Source organism: Pempheris klunzingeri, chromosome 8 (genome assembly GCF_042242105.1).
Source record: "Pempheris klunzingeri isolate RE-2024b chromosome 8, fPemKlu1.hap1, whole genome shotgun sequence".
Taxonomy (NCBI): domain Eukaryota; kingdom Metazoa; phylum Chordata; class Actinopteri; order Acropomatiformes; family Pempheridae; genus Pempheris; species Pempheris klunzingeri.
The window spans coordinates 24,114,610-24,136,895 of record NC_092019.1 but is presented as its reverse complement, the minus strand read 5'-3'; the positions used below and the strand labels follow the sequence as shown (position 1 = coordinate 24,136,895).

The window sequence follows — 22,286 nt, the reverse complement described above, 5'->3', positions numbered from 1 at the left end:
CAGGGCAACCTTATCAAGCCTGTTGGCTGGTTCACCGGGTTAAACATTCCATGTTTAACGCGGAAACCTCAGTCAAGAGTGTGGAACAAGAAGCCTTTGGCATGAGCTGCCTTAGAAGTCAGCAGTAGCGGTCGTGTTTTATTTCGGATCCTTGTTACTGAACACGACGGGCAGTCAAAGCTAGGCTGGGAGCTTTAAAACGACAAAGATCGCAGTGCAATAGTCGGTGTGTTTACAAGACACCAACATGAGGAGTGAACTAAAGTTAAAAGCAGAAATATTCCTAAATGAGCTAAAGTATAGTTTTCAGTCTGTCCCAAGCAAAGGACCTGAATTATTGGCCCCTATTTGACACTATATCTGAAAGGGTGGACTGGATACATCCAGAGGTTGTTTCTCTCTTTAAAACAGCAGAGAAGTTTCCTTTTAAATGCGCTGTGTTTGTGATCCCCTTCTGAATATATTCCAGATCTAAAAACACACATATCACTTTTTTTTTTTTTATTACTGCATGTTGCATGACTTGTTTTATGTCATCCAGTATGTGTGATTGAACGAATAGTACATTTATATTAATGTGAGGTGTTTTTATTTTATTAATATATATATATATATATATATATATATATATATATATATATATTTTTATCCCTTGGCATTTATTTGACTCATTTATGGTCTTACATAGGTAATACATGCAGTTTTCACTGTAATTTCAGTTTTCAGAGCCAAACTAACTGGAAAGTTTGCTAATTATGAAAATAATCACATCATACTGAGTTTGACTAAAATGCTGCATAAATTAAATATATATCTGAGTAAATGCCTTAATCTAATCACAGGTCAACAATAAAGAACCTCATAATTAATGGACTCCTTAGACAGAATATTACAGGTGATTGTCTATTTATTTTGTTGTAACTTTTTTTTGATGTTCAAGCCATGTGACGTTTGTTAATGTTTAATCATAACCAAATACATTGGTTGCCTTACCTTGACTCCTGTTTGTATAGGAGGTGTCATGCTTCTGAATACTGATATTATTGGTTGATGTGTCTGCCTTTGAAAAGAGTACATAAAAATCCAAAAAGGAGATTTTTTGTTTTCTTTATTGAAAAACACACACAAGATCTACATAAAAATGCGTAATACACAGGAGAACTGAATCATCATCGCCAAACATGGCAACCATTTCCTAACTGCACAGTCTGCTTGTGAATAAAATCAGAATTAGTATGATTGAAACTGTTGGAGCTGCAAGCAGAAGAGAATACTTCAACTTCATTTGTGCTGAATGTTGCATATTGTTCATATTTGTGTTTTTGTGTGCAAGTGGCTTGACAGACCAAAGTTTTGGAATGAAACATTTACTAGTTTACTCACTAAATCAGTCATGTTTTTTTTTTTTTTTTCTTCCTATACATGTTCTGGTGATACAACATGTGCAGTTAATGTTAGCGCACATCTGGTTGGATCTGTGTATGGAGCCAAACTGTGTTACATAAAAATTGTTAGTGTAGCTTTACCTCAAACAAAAAAAAAAAAAAATCAATTGCACACTCAAGTTCTGATTGTTTTAACTTACAAATTGGTCTAAAATAAAAAAATAGTGATTATCAACTCACTTCCAAGTAAGTGCTTCGGCGTGGTTTAATGATTATCGCCAGTGTTTGTATGTCGCTGAACGGTTTAGAAACAAAACAAGGTGCACATAGACATTCTGCTTGTGTCCCTAATACATGACAGGCCTTTCATCGTTTTGTGATTTGCTTTGGTACATGTTTAACACAGGGGCGAAACATACAACATTGTCAACTTCTCAATTCGGGAGAGTGTAGCTTATGTAGCTAGTTGGGTTTACGTGAGCGCTCACGGTTGACCAAAGCAACAGTGATCTCTGGAATGTGTCATAGCACCTGAAACTCTAACCTGAACAGGTTAACACAAAGAGTCATTAGTCACAAGTTGTGACAGCAATCAGTTGATTCAGTCCTTAATAACCTCCCTCTCTGGGGAAAAAAATAAAACATTTCTGCAAAAGACTGGAATGTCTTTGTGTAGAAGAAGGTCATAAACACTGGGGAAAGGCAACATAGTCCAAGCAAGTACATTCCACATGACCTGAGATATTGTTCTGTGTGGGGCAATAAAACAAGGCAATGGGGGAGCTGTGTGCTTTATGATTGGTTATTTGGTCACTGAAAAACAGCCGATATTTGCATTTTGTGTTGAGCTAACCAGGTTTTTAATAGTGATCAGACTAGAAATGCAGATAGGTCTTGGCTTGTAAGCCTGTTGGGTGTAGCCTGCACTCGAGCAACTGCTGGTTTCACATAGACACTGTGCTACAAATACTTTAAGATAAACAAATAAAAAAAATAGGCCATGGCCTGTATCATTCTGAGCCAGGTCTTAACAAGTGCAAACATCGTGGTTAATGTGGGGCAATGTACTCTCACTAAGACATTCTGATATGTTTAAAATATGAACCGAGCATTTCCCCATCCTGTCAAAAAGCTAATGTATATGTGCGTACGATGTTAGCTCGCTGAACACTGAACAGCAAATAAGCTGGTTAGATAACATGAGTAGAATGTGTCTCTCTGATACTTGATCCCGTAGCTGTCTCTCGTGAAAGTTTAGGATTTTTCCCGTTTCATTTCATCTTGATAAAACTGCAGGCGCTATGTAAGAATTATTTGAGCAGTCATTTCTATTTTCTGCAAAAGAAAGCAAAGCAATTTTTGTTACGGGTGTCGTCACGGTACAGAGGTTAGTGGTGGGTGAAGGGATGCTGTGCCCAAGGTCAGCGCACTGCGAAGTCTGGACAACTTTGGCCAAGTTTTCTTGAGAGAACATCACCGACAGTGAGACGAACACTGGGACCGAGCAGAATGCTTATGCAGCAGGATGCTGGTGCAATTGTCCGCCTATGTGTTTGTCATTTCTAGACCTTGGGCACTCCCTGCTGGCTAACGTTAGGATTAACGGAGTGCAAGGATTTTTTTTGTGTTTGCTTTTTTTTTTCCCCATTTTGTTTTAAAACCATACCACCAGACTAGCTGCAGTGTTTTAGCCGTAGGTGGTTTGGTCATGAATACCTGAGGACTAGCTGGTGAGGAGTACTTGTGCTGAGCCATCTTTCCCCACATCTGCGTCTGGGCTCTGGCTGTCTGTGCTGTTGTCTGTGTTTATGCCTGTGCTTGTGTCGGTGCTCCAGTCAGTGGAGGCTGGATAGGTAGCTAGTGGTGCAGTGGGCAGAGCTGGGGTCACCTGAGGCCCTGGGCTGTCGTTGCCATAGAGACTGGGGTTGGCGGAGGAGTAGGACGAGGGAGAGACGGGGGAGAATAGGGAGGAGCAGAGGAGTTTGACAGGGCAGAAGGCTGAGCCCCTGGGAATGAAGTTCACCTTGTTTTTGTCAGGGCACGAGAAGAGAGGGAAGCCTTTTGATTTGCCAGACCTGAAAAGCAAAAACACTGAGCTTAACTTTTGTTGATATTTTCTTTCCACGACTGTTCTGATTAAATGCAGGTTGTTTATCCTACACAACTATCTTGCCCTCATCCCTTTAACCCACAATGCAAATAAACATGCTTTGTTGTACTATAACAGAATCTCAGAGTCCGTGAAATAATGCAGTCACCTGTATCTATTATTTTTCTTTTAATGGTCAGTACGCTTAGTGCTTGTAAAGAGGCACAGCTGTGCAGTGGCAAAGTGTGACATGAGGGTGCATTTGAAAACACAAGCAGATAGTAAAATGAAAAACAAGAGGAAATACTTACACCATCTCCTCAAACACTTTGACCTTCTCACAACCCTCTGGAGGCTCCCTTTTGAACATGTAGCTGTTGTTAGGTTTGGGAGAGGTGGCAAACTTGGGGAGAGGAGAACTGCACACACTGTCTGGAAACACAGTGAAGAATGAAACGTTAATAAACCATATCGCTTTTGTAGTCACGAACGAAAGCCAAACTTCTTAAATGTTGAAGACAAGCCATACAAGAAGTGTGCCTACATATCAATCACAATTTATCCAATCTAAACCTGCCAAAATTATCATTCAGTTATGATTTCATTTCAGCTTTCAGTTCCTAGTTGAAAAGTACTAGACTAACTTTTAGTGTGCATAGTGTTGTCCATGTCTCTCTGTGGATGTTCAAAGACCAAAGACCGATCTAAGTAACTTAAATGATCATTTTGAGATGCATGAAAGTAGCAACTGACTAATAAAATACTCAAAACGAAAAAGAAAAAGGACAAGTCACAGCTCATCAATAAAATGCCTTATGGCCTATATTATTATGAACACTGAAGCTGCCTTTGTCAAACGAAGGCACACCTTTGTCGATGTCCTCTGCAGAGCAGGGGCTTCCATCAGGGGAGTGGAGGTGGTCAGAGCTGCAGGGGCGGGGCAGCGGGCTGGAGTCACTGCTTGAAGGGGCCTGTGTGTCTGTGTCACGTGTGTCCCCACTGCTGCTGTAGTGATGCGGAGGGAAGGGGGCACGGCGGCCATCCACCACATCCATGGCCTGCGAGGTCAGGGTGCAGAGGAGGTGGTGAGAAGTCATGCGTTAACGTACATGGATCCTAAAATGGCAGACTGGTGGTGCTTAGCGTTTAGAGAGAATCGTAACTCAAAGGTCACATTCAATCACCCATAACAGCCAGCGTGTCCTTGAGAAACCCATGTGAACTGCTGAAGCGTTCCTGTGCAACTCACTGAACAGCTACCTGCTCACTCACTGGATGATGTTGCTCTGGGTTAAGGGCATCAGCTGAAACGTCCAAAATCTAAGAATCATGGGAACTGAAAGGCCTCTGCTGTGTTTGACTGTCTGTTTAAAGGGCAATTGGAGAAGCAAACACCACACCAGGTGGTAATACTTGACAGTAGATGAAGAGTGTGATGTGCAGAGTGTGTGTTCATGTCTGTTTAAACTGTGCGTGTACACTGTATCTGTGACTTTCTAAGAGGGCAGCTTCACAGACCTGCTACCTGCTAGGTTAACTGGTCTCCTCGCCTCCAAGCGTTTGAATTCAGTGTGGGTGAGGATACATGCAGTCTTACAGTGTGGTGACTTCACAACACTGTGTTGGCATGCATGTTATAAAGTTTAAGCATATAATATATTATAGAGGCATATTCATGTATATAGATGTTAAGAAACATGCAAAATGTTTTTTGAAGTCCTTTTTTTTTTTTTTTAAACTTGCATACTTTAACTGCATCAACTGACAGCTGTAGGACACCAGGCACACTTAAAGGGCCAGTAGTTAAGGTACAGCAGCTGGATAGGATGACTTCATCCAGGGAGCTGATCTGATCAACAGTACTGGTATTCTGTTGAGTCATAACACATGAACTCCGGGAACTGCCACAAGGATGTATCCTAACAAGCTGCCACACATGTAGTGTGACCGTGTACAGGCTTACATAATAATAATGGGTGCGGGTGTTACTGTGTACAATGCACGTCGGTGTGCGTTGCCCTTTCGTCTTTGTATTAAAAGATGATCAGTCAATTTAAGAGTGATTGCAAGTCCCTATTCTGCATTTGTGTTTTGCTGCTGATGAGCTTTTGTTTACATTCGGGTCACAGATTGTGGCTTTTGCTGCATTCGCCATATGTCAGCAGAATGGAACAAAAGGAAAACCTCCCATTGTTATGACCTGGGAGCCTTTGCACAATTATTACAAGATGGTTAGCCAGTGCCTGCCCTGTATTCACAACAGATGAATAGAAATGAAATCTAAATGAGCTACTTTGTATTGTCTTACATATTTGTAGTAACTGTGGGCCAGACACCTTACAAGAGATAATAAACTGTGTAGGCTATATTCTGTGTATAGCATTTTCTCCCCACTTGGCTGCCTGGATTTCCAGTCTGTATGATACAACATCAATGTGGCATTAAACCCAACTGGAACAAAACATTATAAGACTTTACTGCAAAGGGCAAATTAGGTAAGTCAGGTGAGTTCAGACATAGTACAGATAAACTAAACTTGTACTATGTAAAGCATACTAATCTCACGCATTTGCAGATCAACAAGCACTTGGACTAATTTATAAAAAGAGCTTGGCCTGTTGCTTGTGTGTGTACACATCCTTACCTGTATCCCTTGCTCCCAGTCCTCTCTGATAAACACATTTTCTAGCTCGTGGTTGATGCCCTCCACACTGCTCGGCACTCTGCATATGAGGGACTTTGGCACGGGGATTGCAGACAAGGCTGATGAAGTTCCCTTGTACTGGAAAGGCAAAAGATGACGTACATATCAAAATAATATACACCAAAACAGATACCCCCTCTCACTACACACTGAGACACTCAGGACAACTATGCAAATAAAAACATAATACTGTGTCTGTGTCTTATGGTCTGTGTGAAGATCTGCTTCAGGATACAACTGTCAGTGATCCAGTTTCATAAGATACTTAATGGGTGGAGGCGTTCGGTTTTAATACATGTTACCGTAGTGGGATTAAATGTCATGGGGAGCAAAAACAAGCCACAATTGTCATCTACCGCATGTTGGTATAGGGCATAGCACACAACATATCACTGTTTGTTAATTTTCCCACAGTAGTTCATTTGTACTGTTGCTGGGCATCTGTTAATGACTGAACTGCAAACAAGGAGAGAACAGGGCATGTCCAGACACATTTCCTCTCTGCTCTCCTCTTTTGACACAACTGGTCAGAATGGGGACTCATTAACTAGACCTCCTAAAATGCAGTGCAACATGCAACATCGTTATTTTGGATTATGATCAAATATGACCTACACACAAGCCTAAAAGATTATACAAAACATGCTATAAAAAACACATCATCACTTTCACTGTGTAATGTAAAAAGCCACCTTGTGTAACCCGGGTATAGTCATATTCTGCTCTCTTATCTTTAACAGCTGCGATATGGTTTGGTCACAGTCAGTTTCATTTGTGTTTTTTTGCTTGGCTGCTAAGTTACCTTATCATATCAAAGCTGTCGCGGTGGAGTTAGTTAATGTTTTCACCTGAAAAGAGCATGTTGGTAACTTGGTTTGGCAAGGCATGAATATCGGCATGAATAACTCACCTGCGGTTGGCATGCAATTCCATGCTGTGCCTGTTGTGACAGCTGCAGTGAGCTCTGCTCCCTGTCTTTGCTCTGTCGGCTGCCCTGTTTGCTGCGCTGCAGCTGCAGCCTCAGTTTAGCAATCTGCTGGAGGAAAAGTAACATCAGTTCAGCAAATGACAGCTCACAATCAAATCCTAGAGGCCTCATTTCTGTCAACATGTAAATTTGTACTTTTCCCTAAAAATAAACAGTAAAAAATGCAGTTTCCTAAAACCCAAGGAGATGTCCACGACCAAAGATATTCAATTTATCATAATGCTAAGATGAGAAAATGTTGCAAATTATCACAACCGATACTCTGGATCTAGCAAATGTTTGGCATTTTTGCTTAAAAAAGTGACAATTAATCTATTATCAAAGTAGTTCATTTTCTGTTCATCAATTCCTCGGTAAATCAGCCGGAAACATTTATTGACTGTCTCTCCTTTTTTGCAGCTGCCGGGAAACAATTACAACATATACCAAAACTACTGTGCTATTTGCCAAATTAATATTTATTCTATAGTTTTCAATCATTTCTAGGGTGGCTGAGAGGCTTTCTTGTCTTATTTGGCTGACTACATTAATATGACTTTATATACTTTCATAAAGATAATCTAAAACTTTTTATTGATTCCGCAGTGGGGAAAGTTCGCTGTTATTGCAGCTCAAAGGACAGACATAGCACACAGTTAACGAAAGAGAAAATTAAATAAACACAATATATACAGAAAAAACATTATATACAAAAAAAGAAACATTATATACACAAGTAATACAATAATTACAAAGAAACCTTATGTGGATTATTGCACAGTTTGGATTGGTTGAATAATAATAAAGTGCATTTAGTAGTGATTGTAGTTGGTGCTGCAGGTTATAGTGCAGCATTGTACAGTCTGACTGCAGTCGGAATGAAAGACCTGCGGAAGCGCTCGTTCTTACACCTAGGGTGTATGAGTCTTTCACTGAAGGAGCTGCTTAAGGCCCCCACAGTCTCATGCTGAGGGTGGGAGGTGTCGTCCATGGTGGAGGACAGTTTGGCCAAGATCCTCCTCTCCCCAATGCACAACTACATGCACTCATAAAGACTGATTTGACTATACTGCACATAATCAGCCATGGATGTGATGACACAAGTTAGGTCAATGGGTGTTTCTACATCTGGCCCAGTATCAGCCTAAAAACAGGATACCCTTTGTGAGCCAAACAGACGCAGTTGTACTATGCAGACAAAGGTGTGGTCTTCACTGCTGATCTTGTAATCCTGGCAACACAGTCAACAAAGAGACTTGCTTTTTCATAGATGTCCTCCCACACATGTAATCACAGAGGTTAGAGAGCTAGAGTACAGTTCCCCGCATTCATTGAGTGACCACAGCAGTCAGTAATGACGAGTCCAGGCAATCCCAGTGTCATCTCAGAGAATGAGAAAGACAGGTCGAGAATGTGCTATGCTACTGATTGTACAGGCCAATGTCCTGGGATCCTCTGTAGAAAGTTCAGTACCACATTCTTCTAGCAGGCCTGGTCATAGTGTTGGGTTACATTTACACTTGAATTTGATTCATGAGATTTGATCCAAACAATCAGATTTTATGACATTCCACTGCTGTGAATGTCTTGTGGCTGTATATATTAAAATGTGTCTCTTCCTGTATTCCCTTTACAACTGTTGGCACTGCTCAAGTGTAATCTCACTCACTACCAGAAGTCTGTAATCACACCATGTCTAATTCTATTCACAATAAAAGCCTGTAACACTTTCATTTCACATCTTAACAATTTAATAGTAATGTGAGTAAAATCTAAGTCTTGTTCATTCAGATTGGTCACTGAAATGCATCACGATCAAGTGTAAGTATAGCCTGTAGACACATGGTTAACAAAATAAAGTCTGTTCCATCCCCAACACATCTCAGAACTGGCCTACCACACCTGCATAATGTGAGGTTAAACTTGAATTTGAATAACACCATCTTTGGCTTTTTGATCAGAAAATGAAATCATTTATGGAATTCAGTTCTGTGATGGTCTAGTAGTACATTTGTGAAAGTTTACTTGTGAATTTCTAAAAAGGGTCTGAGTTATATTTTTTTCAGGTCAGTACTGACAAAAACCCAAGACATCTGTGTGCTATTATTATTTTGGAACTAAATATTGATGGCACACAGATGTCAGATTGTGTAGCGGAGAGAGAAAAATGAGTGTCTTTTGTGGTGCAGGGACCTCTGTGAGGCTTTTGAGTAACATGAGTTACCCTGAATCAGTTCACTCAGAGCAAGCTAAAGGAGGAACAATGTGGAGGGGCTTCTGCACTGTCTCTCAAAAACAACAGGCCATAATGAGATGCAAGTGTGCAGCTGAGTGAGAAACAGAGGGGATAAGGAGGTTAAATTTAGATTGTGGTCTGGAGAGTTGGAGACCTAATACCTCCATGTGGTCGGCTGGTTGGCCACCAGGCCCAGCAGATAGACAGAAGTGGAAACCAACCTTAAGGAGGGTAATATTTAGGCTGACCTCAGACCCTGACAAATAAAACACATTTTGAGTAAATGGAACGAACCTCAAAAATGACAAAAACATGCTCAGGCTGTGAATGTTTTAAACTGGACTGGTCTGGCTTTGTGTCAGGCAGACTGCTGACACTAGTCCCTGTGTTAACCCACTGTCTGTGGTGTTTGTTGTCAGAAGCAGCTGTGACAGATGAACCTACCTCTTTGAGGTGGTCTGCGCTGCCCCAGGAGGCTGAGCGCTGGTGAGGACTTCCTTGTTCTGCTCCCTCATCAATCCAGAGACCTGGAGTCTGAAACATAGAAATACATGCTGACACATAACCACATGTTACAAAACTTAATATCATTTTCTCTAACACACAGACAACTTATGCTACTAATATGTACTCCAAAATATACTGTGCAACACTGTGGCCACCAAATATCATAGCTTACGTTGCATAAGCATACAGAGACGAGTATGGTGTTCTCCTGCACAAGACAGGAAAACACGTTTCCATTGTGTGTGGATGAAAAGATATCAAAATAGAATAGATTACATCACACTTAAAAGTCGAAGATTAACCAACCTGCAATTCCTGAGATGTGTTTACATGGCAGACTGGCCTAATGTTTATAGAGATCAGATAAACGAACGGTCACAGATCTACTCCTGGGTGAGTTTTGTTGTATGTGTCCATCAACAGTGACAGCTTATATTTATTTTTATTATAAATGAAATCTACACAGACATTCACATACAGTGTGTAGAAACATAATTTTATCTACATATAGAAATAAAGATATACATGAATTTAAAGTAAGCAAAAGCTTGTGGAAAGAGGCAAAAACATTCTAGATAAACCTCTCTTAAAAAAAAACTCATAAAAAAGGTCCCGGATAGGGACACTGAAGCCAATGTGCCACCTCATGGTGAAGTCACTCAGGATGTGAGCATCAACTGAAATGTACCTAAAAATGTAGAAAGATGTGGGAGAGAGCAGTAATGGGTGCCGTGTGCTCAAGAGTCAAGCTGAAAATCTGGAATCAATGTAAATAAGGAAAACAGTCATGAGATACCATCCCTGAGGAAAGAAATACACTCAACAGGAAAAACAAAAGTCATAGCATGTTTGATTGCTTCCATTAGTAAGATGGGTTAAGATAAATACATCTGTGGTACGGAATAAAACTCGTTTGTCTGCGGGCTAAAACAGACTAGTGCATTCCAAAATCCAGCAGCCATTTAAAAGCCAAACATATTTTGCAAAATTAATTACAGCACTACTGAAGAACACAGGACTAGCTGCCAAGAAGCCAGTCTTGTCAGTCACAGGTGACATTTACAAGGGCTTTACTAGCAGCTGGCATTTGTTTCCCACCTCGGAGTTTCCACATTTTCACCTTCTGTAGTTTCAGCTAGTCGACAAATCAGTGTAACTACTCTGCTTATACACTCTACAGAACGATGCTAGGCTTATATTAGGCCAACGAGTCTGCAGAGAAATTTAATGTTGTTAGTTCTCCAGTAAGAACACATGGGATATACAACACATTCCCAAACAGGTAGCATAAAGGCAGTTCTGTCTCACTCAGCATGTCTTTTAGACCTCTACTGCGTCCACAAGGAAACAGTTAAGTTATGTAAATATATGCAAAAACAGAAACAGACTGAGGATGTTTCATAGGGTTGTCTGAAACCACATACTTCCCCCTGATTATGCATATCAACAGTGCCTCCGGTTCTCAAACAAATCCTCAAAACATCTGACGTTTTATGGTCAGCACAGTAGTGTGAAACATCTTAAATGTCAGTGCCTTCACACTGCCTTATGCCTGACCCCACTCAAACAGAAAAACCTCTATGGCTCTCCAACTAAGGCACAAGCCTTGCCCTATGATATGGAATATCACACTGTGAATAATGAGGAACACCCGTGAACACCCATTTGCACTGGATTGCTGGCGCTGGTTTCCCCAGAAAAGGACAGCGAATTAAATGGGTGCTTGTGCTCTCATAAAAAAGGGACCTCTGTGCTTGGCCACGGTGGACGGCAGATGTGTAGCTAGCCTTTAGCATTAACATTTTGTGCATGGCCTATGGAATGGCTTGTGCTGTTTGATGCCTCTGCTAAACATTGAGGGGCTTGATGCTGCAGCCTAATCTGTTCATACAGAATGCAGACTGCTGTAAAAGGCCAGAAAGGCTTCATGGAGTCGTGGACTTGAGGAAAAATTAAGTTCACACAGATGTTCCATGACGTCAAGTAGGGAATGCTACTCGCTACTTGTAACACAGTGAAATGTGAAGCACTTTTATTAAGCAGTGAGTCTGTGGGCACAAATACTGGAAATACTGGATGAAATGAAAAGCACAATTATTTTGTTTGAGAATCAAAAGAATGATGAGGCATTAAAATTAAGGGTTTGACTCTGACACAACAAAGTGGTGTCATTGGACGTATTTCAACCTAATACCATTTGATTATCTGTATTATTTTTATTCATTCGCATTTTAATGTTCCTAAAAGCAAATGATTCCTTTTTAATTTGATTTAAATAAGAACTGCAATGCATGTGTGTTCACTGTAAAAGTGATGATTGCAACTTTCAGGACACAAGAAGTAAAAATGAGCAATTTGTAAAACAGTTATCGAGGTGAGAATGTAACCTGCAGCTAGCACCATAGTTGTTTGCTTTTCAACCAACATTAAACATGTCATTCCCAAAAACTCAATGTTTCTGACACATGAGACTTTCTACGTTAATCTGTGTTTCTGATTTAAAGCTTAATAACACTAATTACTTCAAAGATGTCAACAGGCCTAGTGTGTCAAGGTTGACACAATGTTTTTCTTTATGATGGATAACTTTCCCCCAGGCATCCATAGTAAGACAAGACAGTTAAAAATACTGCAGCCTATCTATCTTGATTGACTCTGTTCCTCCCAAGCAAACTGTCAGTAAACAAGAACACCCACTTTTATTTACCTCAGAGGCCCTTTTATCATGCTAGCTCTTTAACTTCCGGCTGGAGTTGTGTGCTTTGAAGACTTGTATGCCAGGTGTTGTGCCTGATAATATACTGCTGTGAGGATAAAACTGTTACCGTAGCCTGCAGCTTGCTTCCCATTATGATTCCCACCCAAAGGGTTACATGCAGGCAACATCCTCAAGAATCCAGCTCTGTTCCAAAGCAGGAAATAATGACTGGGCTTCAATAGAGTTGCAGTGGAATTTGTGCTGGTTTGTTTAGATTGCATGCCGAGACATGCAAGCAGAGTGCCACTGCTATCATTTAGTGGGATTCAGAGATGAGGAGAACATGCATTCTGATACGGTGAGTTGACTTCGTGTGTTATCTCATGCATGTCTGAATCTCACTGAGCATTCCAGAAAATAGATCAATATTTAAGACAGTATTTTTCTGTCTGTTTTCAAATTAACTAAATCTAGTACACATATGTTTACATTAAACAGCAACTGTGGGAGGCAGTGAAAGCAGAAAGCAAGTAATACAGCACAAACGTAGGATTAATTGTGCGCATCAGGTCTCATTAAGCATTTGCGAACAACTTTTGTGTTTGGCACCATTGATTTTATCAGCAACTCTCAACAATGCAAAGCAAAACTTTACAGTGTCAGTTCCAAATGTTTATCAGACCTATTCTCCATTTATATTTCAGGTCCATAATGTCACAGTTTAAGCGGAGTCAGTGGTATGATAAACAGCAAGCTAGTTTGTTTAGCATACATACACATCAGTGGTCAGTTGGTCATTGGCTGCAGTTTCTGTGTTGTGTTCAAGTGCAACTTTTAGCAGAAGACATGAGGCGATGAAAACTGTTTGATCAGTCTGCCTTTGTTGGTACTAGTTCTTTGAGGTCTGCTTGGTGTGTCAGGGCCCTAATCTTCATACAGACATTCTCTGTGCTCTGTAACCACAGGGCCCAGGGCACGCAGACCTATCCCGGAACAGTGATTAGCATATGTATGGACCCTCTGCTCCTCAACACCCACACAAAAGGCAGGCGGGCCGTGCAGCCACGAGGGCCAGGTGGTAAGCAGTGGGATTTCTCCTCGCCTCAGCCATAGCCTGGGGGACAGGTGCAAACAAGTTCACCTCCATGCAAGGCTACATTACAGCTCAAAGGAGAGGCTGTCTTGACCTAGTGCAGTGTACAACAAAAGAGGCCAGGGACCCTTTGTCTGCTGCTTTCTGCTGTTGTTGTCTTATAAAAAAGAGCTGGGCCCAGGCATAGCTTGTTAACAGGAAGTGGTCTCGGACTATCCTTGGGGGAGTTTGTGCATTTAATCATTCAAGGACTGTCAAGTGTGTCACACTCTCCCACATCCTTAGAACATAGTTCAATGTTTTCCATCTCAGATTTCTACAGCTTTGGCAGCCATACATCTCTTAACTGCATTCATTTTGGCCAGCCTTCAGTAACTTGACTGAAAGCTGAACGAAGCCATTATCATCCATTGCTGATAGTGGCTTTATGGTTGAGACCATGTCACTATAGCACAGGCAAATATTACAATGTCCAAAAAAAACAGAAGGTCTACAGGATCACTGTGTATATATGCCCAGATGTTTTTTGTGCAATAACATTTTTTAAGACCTGATAATTATCAAATTGATTTTCCATACTTTCCATGGCTGCACAGGAAACCTGTAATTAGAGGTGTTTACTCTGCATAAAACAACTTCAAGAGATCTTGCATGGCCCTCTTACCACTTCCTCAGCCTACACACAAAGAAATGCGAGGCAAATGAGGGCTTAAAGGGACGAAGCCCATGTAAATGAGCCTTGGCGGTCTTCATTCAGACACATGAAAGGCTTCTGTTAGCAAAGAGGGAGCAACCCTCATCATCATCATCATACATAGTCAATAGTCTTTCTTAACACAAACCCACTCAAACCCCCATCGCCCAAAAACTAAGCTCTTAGAAAAAACTAGCCAGTCAGTCACATGGCAAGATTAGTAGTGATCATGTGTGGGCTGCTATCCAGGAATACTATGTCTAGGCTCAATGTGAAATCTATATATATTATATTTAAAGCATAATCTATTAAGCCTGTATTGCCAGCAGATTCCAGCATCGATCACTAGGTTACTATAACAAAATCTTTGGCTTGTAAATTTGTCTCTTTCACCAGCCAGTACAACAGAAACCAACAACTATTTGGAAGTCCCAACTACCATTTTTGGCGGGAGAAAGGTGAAAGTGGATATTGAATTTGGCGTTTTACCAGAAACGCTGGCCTGTGTGTGAACCATATGGCCTTAAAATAACATTACAATGTTTTAATAACTTAAAACTAACTTCAACTAATTCAACTCAATGCAGAAAATACTAGATAAAAACACTTCTAGCTCCTGATTATTGAATGAAGCCTGGAAGTTCTTCTGCGGTGAGCCTCCACCTGAATATGACTGATTAAGCCATTTGATTCTACTTTTTAATCTACTCTTGTAAAAAGGTTTTATCTTTTAGCCCTGATGTTGCAACACTGTCACCTGCTGAGTTGAGTCACACAGATCATGACATCTCATTTGTAATTTGGGTACAGGACAACATATGCGGCCTTGGTTGTGTGACGGAGCACACGTTTCTTTTTTTCCCCCACAGTGGATGTTTTGGTCATGTTGTCTACACCTTAACCTTTTGGCTGCCAGGGAACCCAATGTCTCTGTAGATATGTGTTATCACGGCACTTATACACAACCCAAGTCTTTCAATTTTCAACAAGCACTTTCACTTTCAGCCATGTTGGCAGCTGTGTGCAACCCCTAAGTACATGTCAATAATGTGTTGCAATCATCAGTATAAAAGATGAACAACTGTATAAGATTACATTTGGTTCATTATTGAAAAGTCAAAAGGTACAAGACTGAGTAGATGAAAATGACTCCCAAGGTGCATTTTGGCAGGAAATATCCAGTCACTAAAAGTCAGTGATAAGCACTGCTAACATATGGTAAAAGATAAACATCACAGCCTGCAGTTTAAACCAATTTACTTTTGGATTCTTGGTCAATTTTCAATGACTTCTTTTGTTTATAAAAGCTGCAAATCACTGTGAATTTGCGGTCGCTTGTGCCTCTGACTGGTTTCTTCAGCAGTGTAGACTCGTGAGTATTTTAGTAAATGACAGGTAAAACACGACTGTTCAGAAACAAAGCTGAAATAATTGAAACTGGCAGTCATAACCTAAACCAATACGATCACTACATTGTCTAGAGGAGTCCCATGTTTCTATGTTAAGTAACATTGATGAATGAGGGAAAAACCTTTCCAGAGCCAGCAGGTCGTCCCATTTTGCTACACTATTATCATGAATATGATATGGCCCACCCCTATTCAGGCCTATAGCCAAGATAGTGTTTTCTTTCTGAAAGGCATGTACCTGTGTGGCTTTGTCTTTCATACAGGAAGGGTAGGGTCCATGGCAGTCCCGAGGCCACTGGCCTGTGAGGTATGGCCCTGTGATAGCGTCCAGGGAAGATGTTCGTCGAATGGCACTGGAACTCCGAGCCTGTAACTTGGACCTTTCTGCTGTGAATTGGAAAAGAATAAACAAATGAGATGAGGCACACACCCATGCAGGTGTCAGCACCAATTGAGAAAATATTCCCAAGCACCCTGAGGCATCTTTAAAATGTGATGTGCCAAATTTCCTGATTGCGTCAATAAGACTACGTTCAGCATACAGTACTAAAATGTCACTAATCTCTCAGTACAAATGTGAAGCCAAGGACTGGGGGCCATATTTTGAGTGGCACAACTCTAACGGTTTACATTTTTCATCTAAAATGAAAAGTAATTGCGTAATCATAGTTTTCTAATCTTAGTTAGATTTGTTGGCCTGGCTTCTTTTACAATGTGTAGTGGGAGCACAAAATGGAGTATGGGTAGATCTTCACACAAGGTTAAAAAAATACATTTCAGTCAACTACAGAATAAATTATTACTCAGGTACATTATAATCAACACTTCACCCTCACCTCTGTTAACTTGTGTCATTAACAGTGTTTCATTGAGACGAGACCTTGCCTTGCAATCTCTTTTTGTTTTCAGAGTGAGGACATTTTTTTCTAATCTCATAAGTACTAGTGCAGGGCAAACAGCAGGCTTGAGAGCGGAGGCCTGAAGCAAATGTAAATGGCTGAGCAGGAGTATCTGATATTATGAGAGCAGTCTGCTGTGAGCCAGAGAAGTTAAGCACAAACCACCCACATAAGAACTCATAAACAACCACAACACAATGCACATCAATACTGCCTGCATCCACTCAACATTCCTGCAGTGACACGCAGCTGAAAAGAAATAGAAAAAAAAACAAAACACACAAACACAAAGACATTAGCTTGAGAATAGCACGAGTGCAGTAAGAACTGGATCACATTTATTAGCCTCAATTACACTTTGTGTGACTGCTAAAAGAAAATGAAAGCTTCTTCATTTCCGATTAAAAAGACAGAATAAAGCAACAGCATGGTGATCAGGAAATATGCTCATTCACTCTGTTCTTTGTCTGAGTAGGCTAAGGCAGAGGCTTTTCCAACACGAACACACAAACTAACACACACACAGACTGAACTATCTACATGAGACACCCCTCTCCTAGCAGAACTACACAGACATTCATTGTTGTTCTTTGTCCATAGAATACACAGGCCTACCCACCCAAAGGTATTGCCTAAGTAAGCTTACTGGGCTACAGTAAAATTCCCTGAAGCATTGTAGACAAAGGAAGCAGGCTATATTTCCATCAATATTGATATAGGCCAAGCCAGTGCTCTCAGAACCGGGATTGTGGTTATTTTCCATCGTCTCCCCACTTGCCAGACTAGAATAATCTCCTGATGAGAAAAAAGAAACAGTGTGAAAGAAGCCAAGACATCAAAGCAGTCCATCTGCTGATTTCAGGGGCGACTGAGTGGTGTGTGTGTGTGTGATATTAAAGGAATATTTTCAGGTTGAATTTTAATAAGAACTTTCCTGCACCAGGCATTCGGCGAGCTGTGAAAAAGTCTCAGCATTTCCAGGGATAAATGGGTGGATTTATTAACTGTAGAGCAGAGGCAAATGTGAAAACAGACATGTGCTCCAAATCAGTAAACCATAGCAGAATGGTTCCTTGTAGGTTTTCACAAGGTTGCATGACACTGTTTGAAAGAAAAATCACGATAAATTAGCTTCAGCTTGAGATCACGACACTAAGTTACTTTGGCACCTCAGAAATACACTAGTAAATGAAACCTGGTGGGTCTTTTGTGTCACTTTGATGGACACGTGCTGTAGATGGTCTTGGACATATTTAATTCTGTTCGGTTCAAATCAACTCCATTGTAACTACTCAAATTACATTCACATTGAATAATGAAACAAAGAATTGTCTACCCTGAAGACTGTGCAAGCTTGGCCATTGTTAAGAACAGGAGCAAGAAGAAAGTATAAGAAATGGATACAGTGTCGGATCATACTGATACTGCTTAGTACCTCATCCTAAAATTACTTGCCAATACTACATTTTATTTGCCACCATTTCAGTATTGAGAACCGATATGATTCTGTAAATATTTATGATACAGTGCATTTATATATCATAAAAATAAGGCACGCTACATATAATCAAAACCGTTTTAGCAGTGATTGGCTTTCATACAATATGAGAGATAAATGATGATAATAATCTCGGACGTGATCTTTAAAGTTATCAGTTTCAGCAACTGTCCCTCAGCTGGTCAGGAAACAGCTTGTTAGCATCATTAGCATCACTCAGTGAGTCCAGTGGGCACCACCCACAACAAGCTAGCTTGGACTAGTTGGAGCGCGCCCCGAAGGATGAGGAACGATTGCAAAGTTTCCAACTTAGAAGTGAAGAGTGAGGCAGCTTAACAGCAGAGTTAAGGTTCGACCCGATGCTACACAAGCAGTTGTGTAAGCCGATAAAGCTACAGAAAACATAGCACAGTTCACCAGAGTCGACTGATTTGGACAACACGCTCATTTCCACATTTGGTCCTACTCTGCAGTTTGAATGGGTGACAATGAAGCACGGCTGTTTCAGCACAGCTGGCACTTTGACAGAGAGTGGGACTTTCATTGTTGGGACAGTGTGGTAAGAGAATGATGTCATGCCAGTGAACCTAAAAGGTCATAATGTGGAATATAATACTCTTCACTCCGGCCTTCATCATCAGGCTATGATCTGAACCGTGTGAACACCAGTGCAGTCCACTGCCAGTGTGACATTGTCTGGCACCAACACTGATGTTGCTGTAAGGCACCATCGGACAGAATTTCCAACCAAATGTCCATGAGTGGCTCCAAAGTACTACAATGAACATGAAATTACATGACCGTTCCAGTCACATCAGACGGACCTGCTGTGATGAAAGATGAAGATGACTGAATTGTGCCCACATTGTTGTACTTGTTTGCTTCCTGATATATTCAGGACAATTTGTACTTTCTGACTGCTAGTAACCAGCAAGCCTACATTGACATAATCATAACTGTCATCTGAAGCCTCTCATGTGTGTTTGGATTGTGAGGTCATAGCAATGAAGGAGGGTCAAGTCTCCATCAGCACCACTGACATGGGACACTGGCCTGGGTTAGAGGTCGTCTCTTTCAGAGGACTGAGGTATGCGTGGCATGCCATTCGGGTGGGAAATCAACACCAACCGCTGGCCAAACACGGGTGAATTTCGTCGTCCCTGGCAAGACTGTCTACTCAGTTGTTGCGGAAGAGACTTCCTCTCCCGACTTGCATGGTACACTGGTCAAGGTTGGAGGTCATCTCATTCAAAGAACCGAGGAATGTGAAGCACGTCACAAACATAAAATTCCACACACAACTCCACAACAACTGCCATGCTGCACTGAGACAAGAGGGCTGCCATTTTGGTTAAAGGAAAGAGGGAGAAGCTATTAAGTACAACTAATGAAGGTAGCATTGATCCACTTGTGTAGCGCATGTCGATATGGGACTTAAATTCAATAAGTACACTGTTGTGGTGAGAATACCTGGTGCTTTTCATGGAAACTGATGCAAAGTCAGAAATACCCACTGAGGTAAAGAGAACCAGTAGGAGTGTTTTTGTCTACAGATACTGGAAAAACAAGCTGTATTCAGACACCATCATATCATAGTGTGCCTCAAACATTCACCAGATAGTGTGTGGTTACATACAACAGAGGGTTTACATAAAAAAGCAGCGTTCTCCCAGCAAAAATGCAGTTCTGGCATAGGAAAGAATACTGCTACCATTCTTAAAAAACCAGCCACACTGTCGATATTTGGCAGGAGAGGCTGTCACATAAATAAGATTTAGTGAAACACTGGGGAAAACGGATTTAGGGCTTCCTGAATTCTCATGTCCTCCTACAGATTGTCCCCATATCATTTCCAAGCAGCTGAGCGTGACATGAAACGACATAGCACTTGCCTCTGCTTGCCATGTGCAAGGCAACATGGTGAGGCTCAGCATATGTTCTGAATATGCCGAGCTCTCTATGCTGTAAGCGTGGAGCGAGGTCAGAGTAGGCAACACCTGACCATTCGCTCAGCACTGCTTCTACTGGGACTGACGTGGCCCCTTTTACAACTGAAAGCATGTCTTTCTGCCAAATCTCTCCTCCCCTCCCTTCTGACAAAAGTCCATAGGAAATAAGAGAGCCAATAGTGCACTCTGTTCTCTTTATAAGCACCTAATTGTGTAAGTGGACGATAGGCTAAATAGTTAATGCATCAACCCTCTGCAAAAGTGCCAACCTTTCTCCAGACATGGAGGGTATAATATTTCCAATTCTTTTGCGCAATTAAACTATAAATATGTACACCATGTATGTATACATCTATACATCTGTATATCAATCAGAGAAACAAAAAAATCTACCATGACAAGGTATGAGTGAACAACAGCACGTGGTGACATGGCATTCCTTGGCCTATATGAGGCGAAGCAGATGAAAATATGTGTTATTACCTCTGGAAACTGGAGAGTCTGGGGGACAGGAGGAGTCCTTATTTTCGGGGGACAGTCTTTGCTTAGCATTTGCACTTCCTGAACTGAGCGTCGGGCTGGAGGGGGGGCTGGAGCCTCGGCTGTTCGTGGCTCCTCCGTAGAGGGTCTGTGCCCGCGTCGGGCTGCTCTGACCCGCACGCAGGAGCTGGTAGGGCACGGTGGCACGGATGGGGTGCAGACGGCAGCTGCTGTTGTTGAACGAACCGGGGGAGCCCGCGTTGCTGCGTCTCACCCTCGGCTGCTGAAAAGAGTTGCTGGGGGCTGACATCCTCCGAAACTGGCTGTAATTCCTATCGCAGTAAAAAAAGACGTACTGCTATAGCTGCTGCTTCTCTAGAGGAGGAGGTAGGGGGGTGGGGGGGCGGTAAGATAAACATTAGCTTGTTAGCAAAAGAAAAACGTTAGCTTCCTTTTTTAAAATTTCAACTCAAGCGCTCGAGGGAGAATAAAAGGCTCCAGCACGCATTGTTTGGTGATAACTTACCTGTAAGATATTAACACATGCCGAGGTAAGATGTTACCATTACACAAGTAACTTTAAAAGTAGTTTTTAGTACTTCTTAAAGCGTTTAATTTAATAGTTTTCCAGGCTCTGCTCGGTCTTCCCCATCATGTCCACTCACTCTAAATGACAGTTGTTTCGGCCACACTACTGGCTGATGCGTGTGGGCGGGCTACGAGCCTCACTCCTCAGCCTGTGATTGGACGCTGCCGTCGTACAGTAACCTCGCTGATTGGCTCAAGCTTATCTATGGATAGTACTTTCAGCCAATCACATCGGAAATGTGTTAATATGGGTAAAGTTTTTTCTGTTAAAATTAAGATGTGAAAATTATAGTTAACCCAGGTGTTGCTCATGAATTCTGCCTGTAAACTGTATTCATTATATGGGTGTGGATGTTTCACTTGTTTCTCCCATTGCACTCTAATTATGCTCCATGTAAAGTGACTCACATAATCCATATATTTATATTTACTTTAGCATTGTACAGATTAGAGTAACATTTGAGCTGCATATAGAAACTGCACTGTACGTGTGTTGTTGACACACCTTATTTCATACTTTCTTACGTGTACATAATAGTTACATGTTTGTGTTTGGCCTTGTCCCTGTTTAGGATGTATGTCTGTACACACATTGTCTTTCTATACAATTGTTCTGTGCTATATTCAGATGCTTAAACATACTTGGATAATGAATTTAATTCTTGATGTGGTGAGATTGCTGATTAACTGCTGCTTGCAAAGGTCCAGAGTAGATTTCAGTCTCAACTTTTAACCTAAAATGGGCAAGAGGTCGACATAGATATCCTTAAAAAAGATTGTGATGCAGCTGAAAGCACCAGAACAGCTACTGATGGACCTCGTGGTGAGACTGTTGTACGGACAGCTGTTTCCAAAATCAAGAATGAACCTTTCAGTCCAATACGGAGCTAATAAGGAGATGTATTGCTCGTCTACTTGGGGCCAAAAAACTATAGTTTTTTTTTTCCCACTGTGTCCATCTCTGCCTGGATTGACGGCCTGTGAATCTGTGGGAGTTCCCATGGGAGAATAATGTGTGACTCAATGCTTTTAAGCAAGGATAAAGAATGCACATGACAGAAAACCCACGCCATCTGTGTCCGTGAAACAT

General features: G+C 41.3%; 1 protein-coding gene across 4 annotated transcripts; it reads right to left on the bottom strand.

Moving 5' to 3' along the window:
• Positions 1–1,088: 1,088 nt before the first annotated feature.
• Positions 1,089–21,261, bottom strand: LOC139204735 (glucocorticoid-induced transcript 1 protein). Of its 4 annotated transcripts, none has more exons than XM_070834706.1 (9): positions 21,135–21,261; positions 20,612–20,983; positions 16,021–16,169; positions 9,826–9,915; positions 7,089–7,214; positions 6,119–6,256; positions 4,343–4,532; positions 3,786–3,906; positions 1,089–3,460 (listed from the first exon to the last, which is right to left on the bottom strand). In XM_070834706.1, exons 2-9 carry the CDS (start codon positions 20,916–20,918, stop codon positions 3,109–3,111), a joined length of 1,473 nt encoding a protein of 490 aa, XP_070690807.1. In that variant the 5' UTR covers positions 20,919–20,983; positions 21,135–21,261; the 3' UTR covers positions 1,089–3,108. The 4 variants fall into 4 exon arrangements, with proteins under 4 accessions (XP_070690807.1, XP_070690806.1, XP_070690808.1 ...); XM_070834705.1 differs by having other exon boundaries at positions 20,612–20,940; XM_070834707.1 differs by having other exon boundaries at positions 7,089–7,211; positions 20,612–20,940.
• Positions 21,262–22,286: the final 1,025 nt, after the last annotated feature.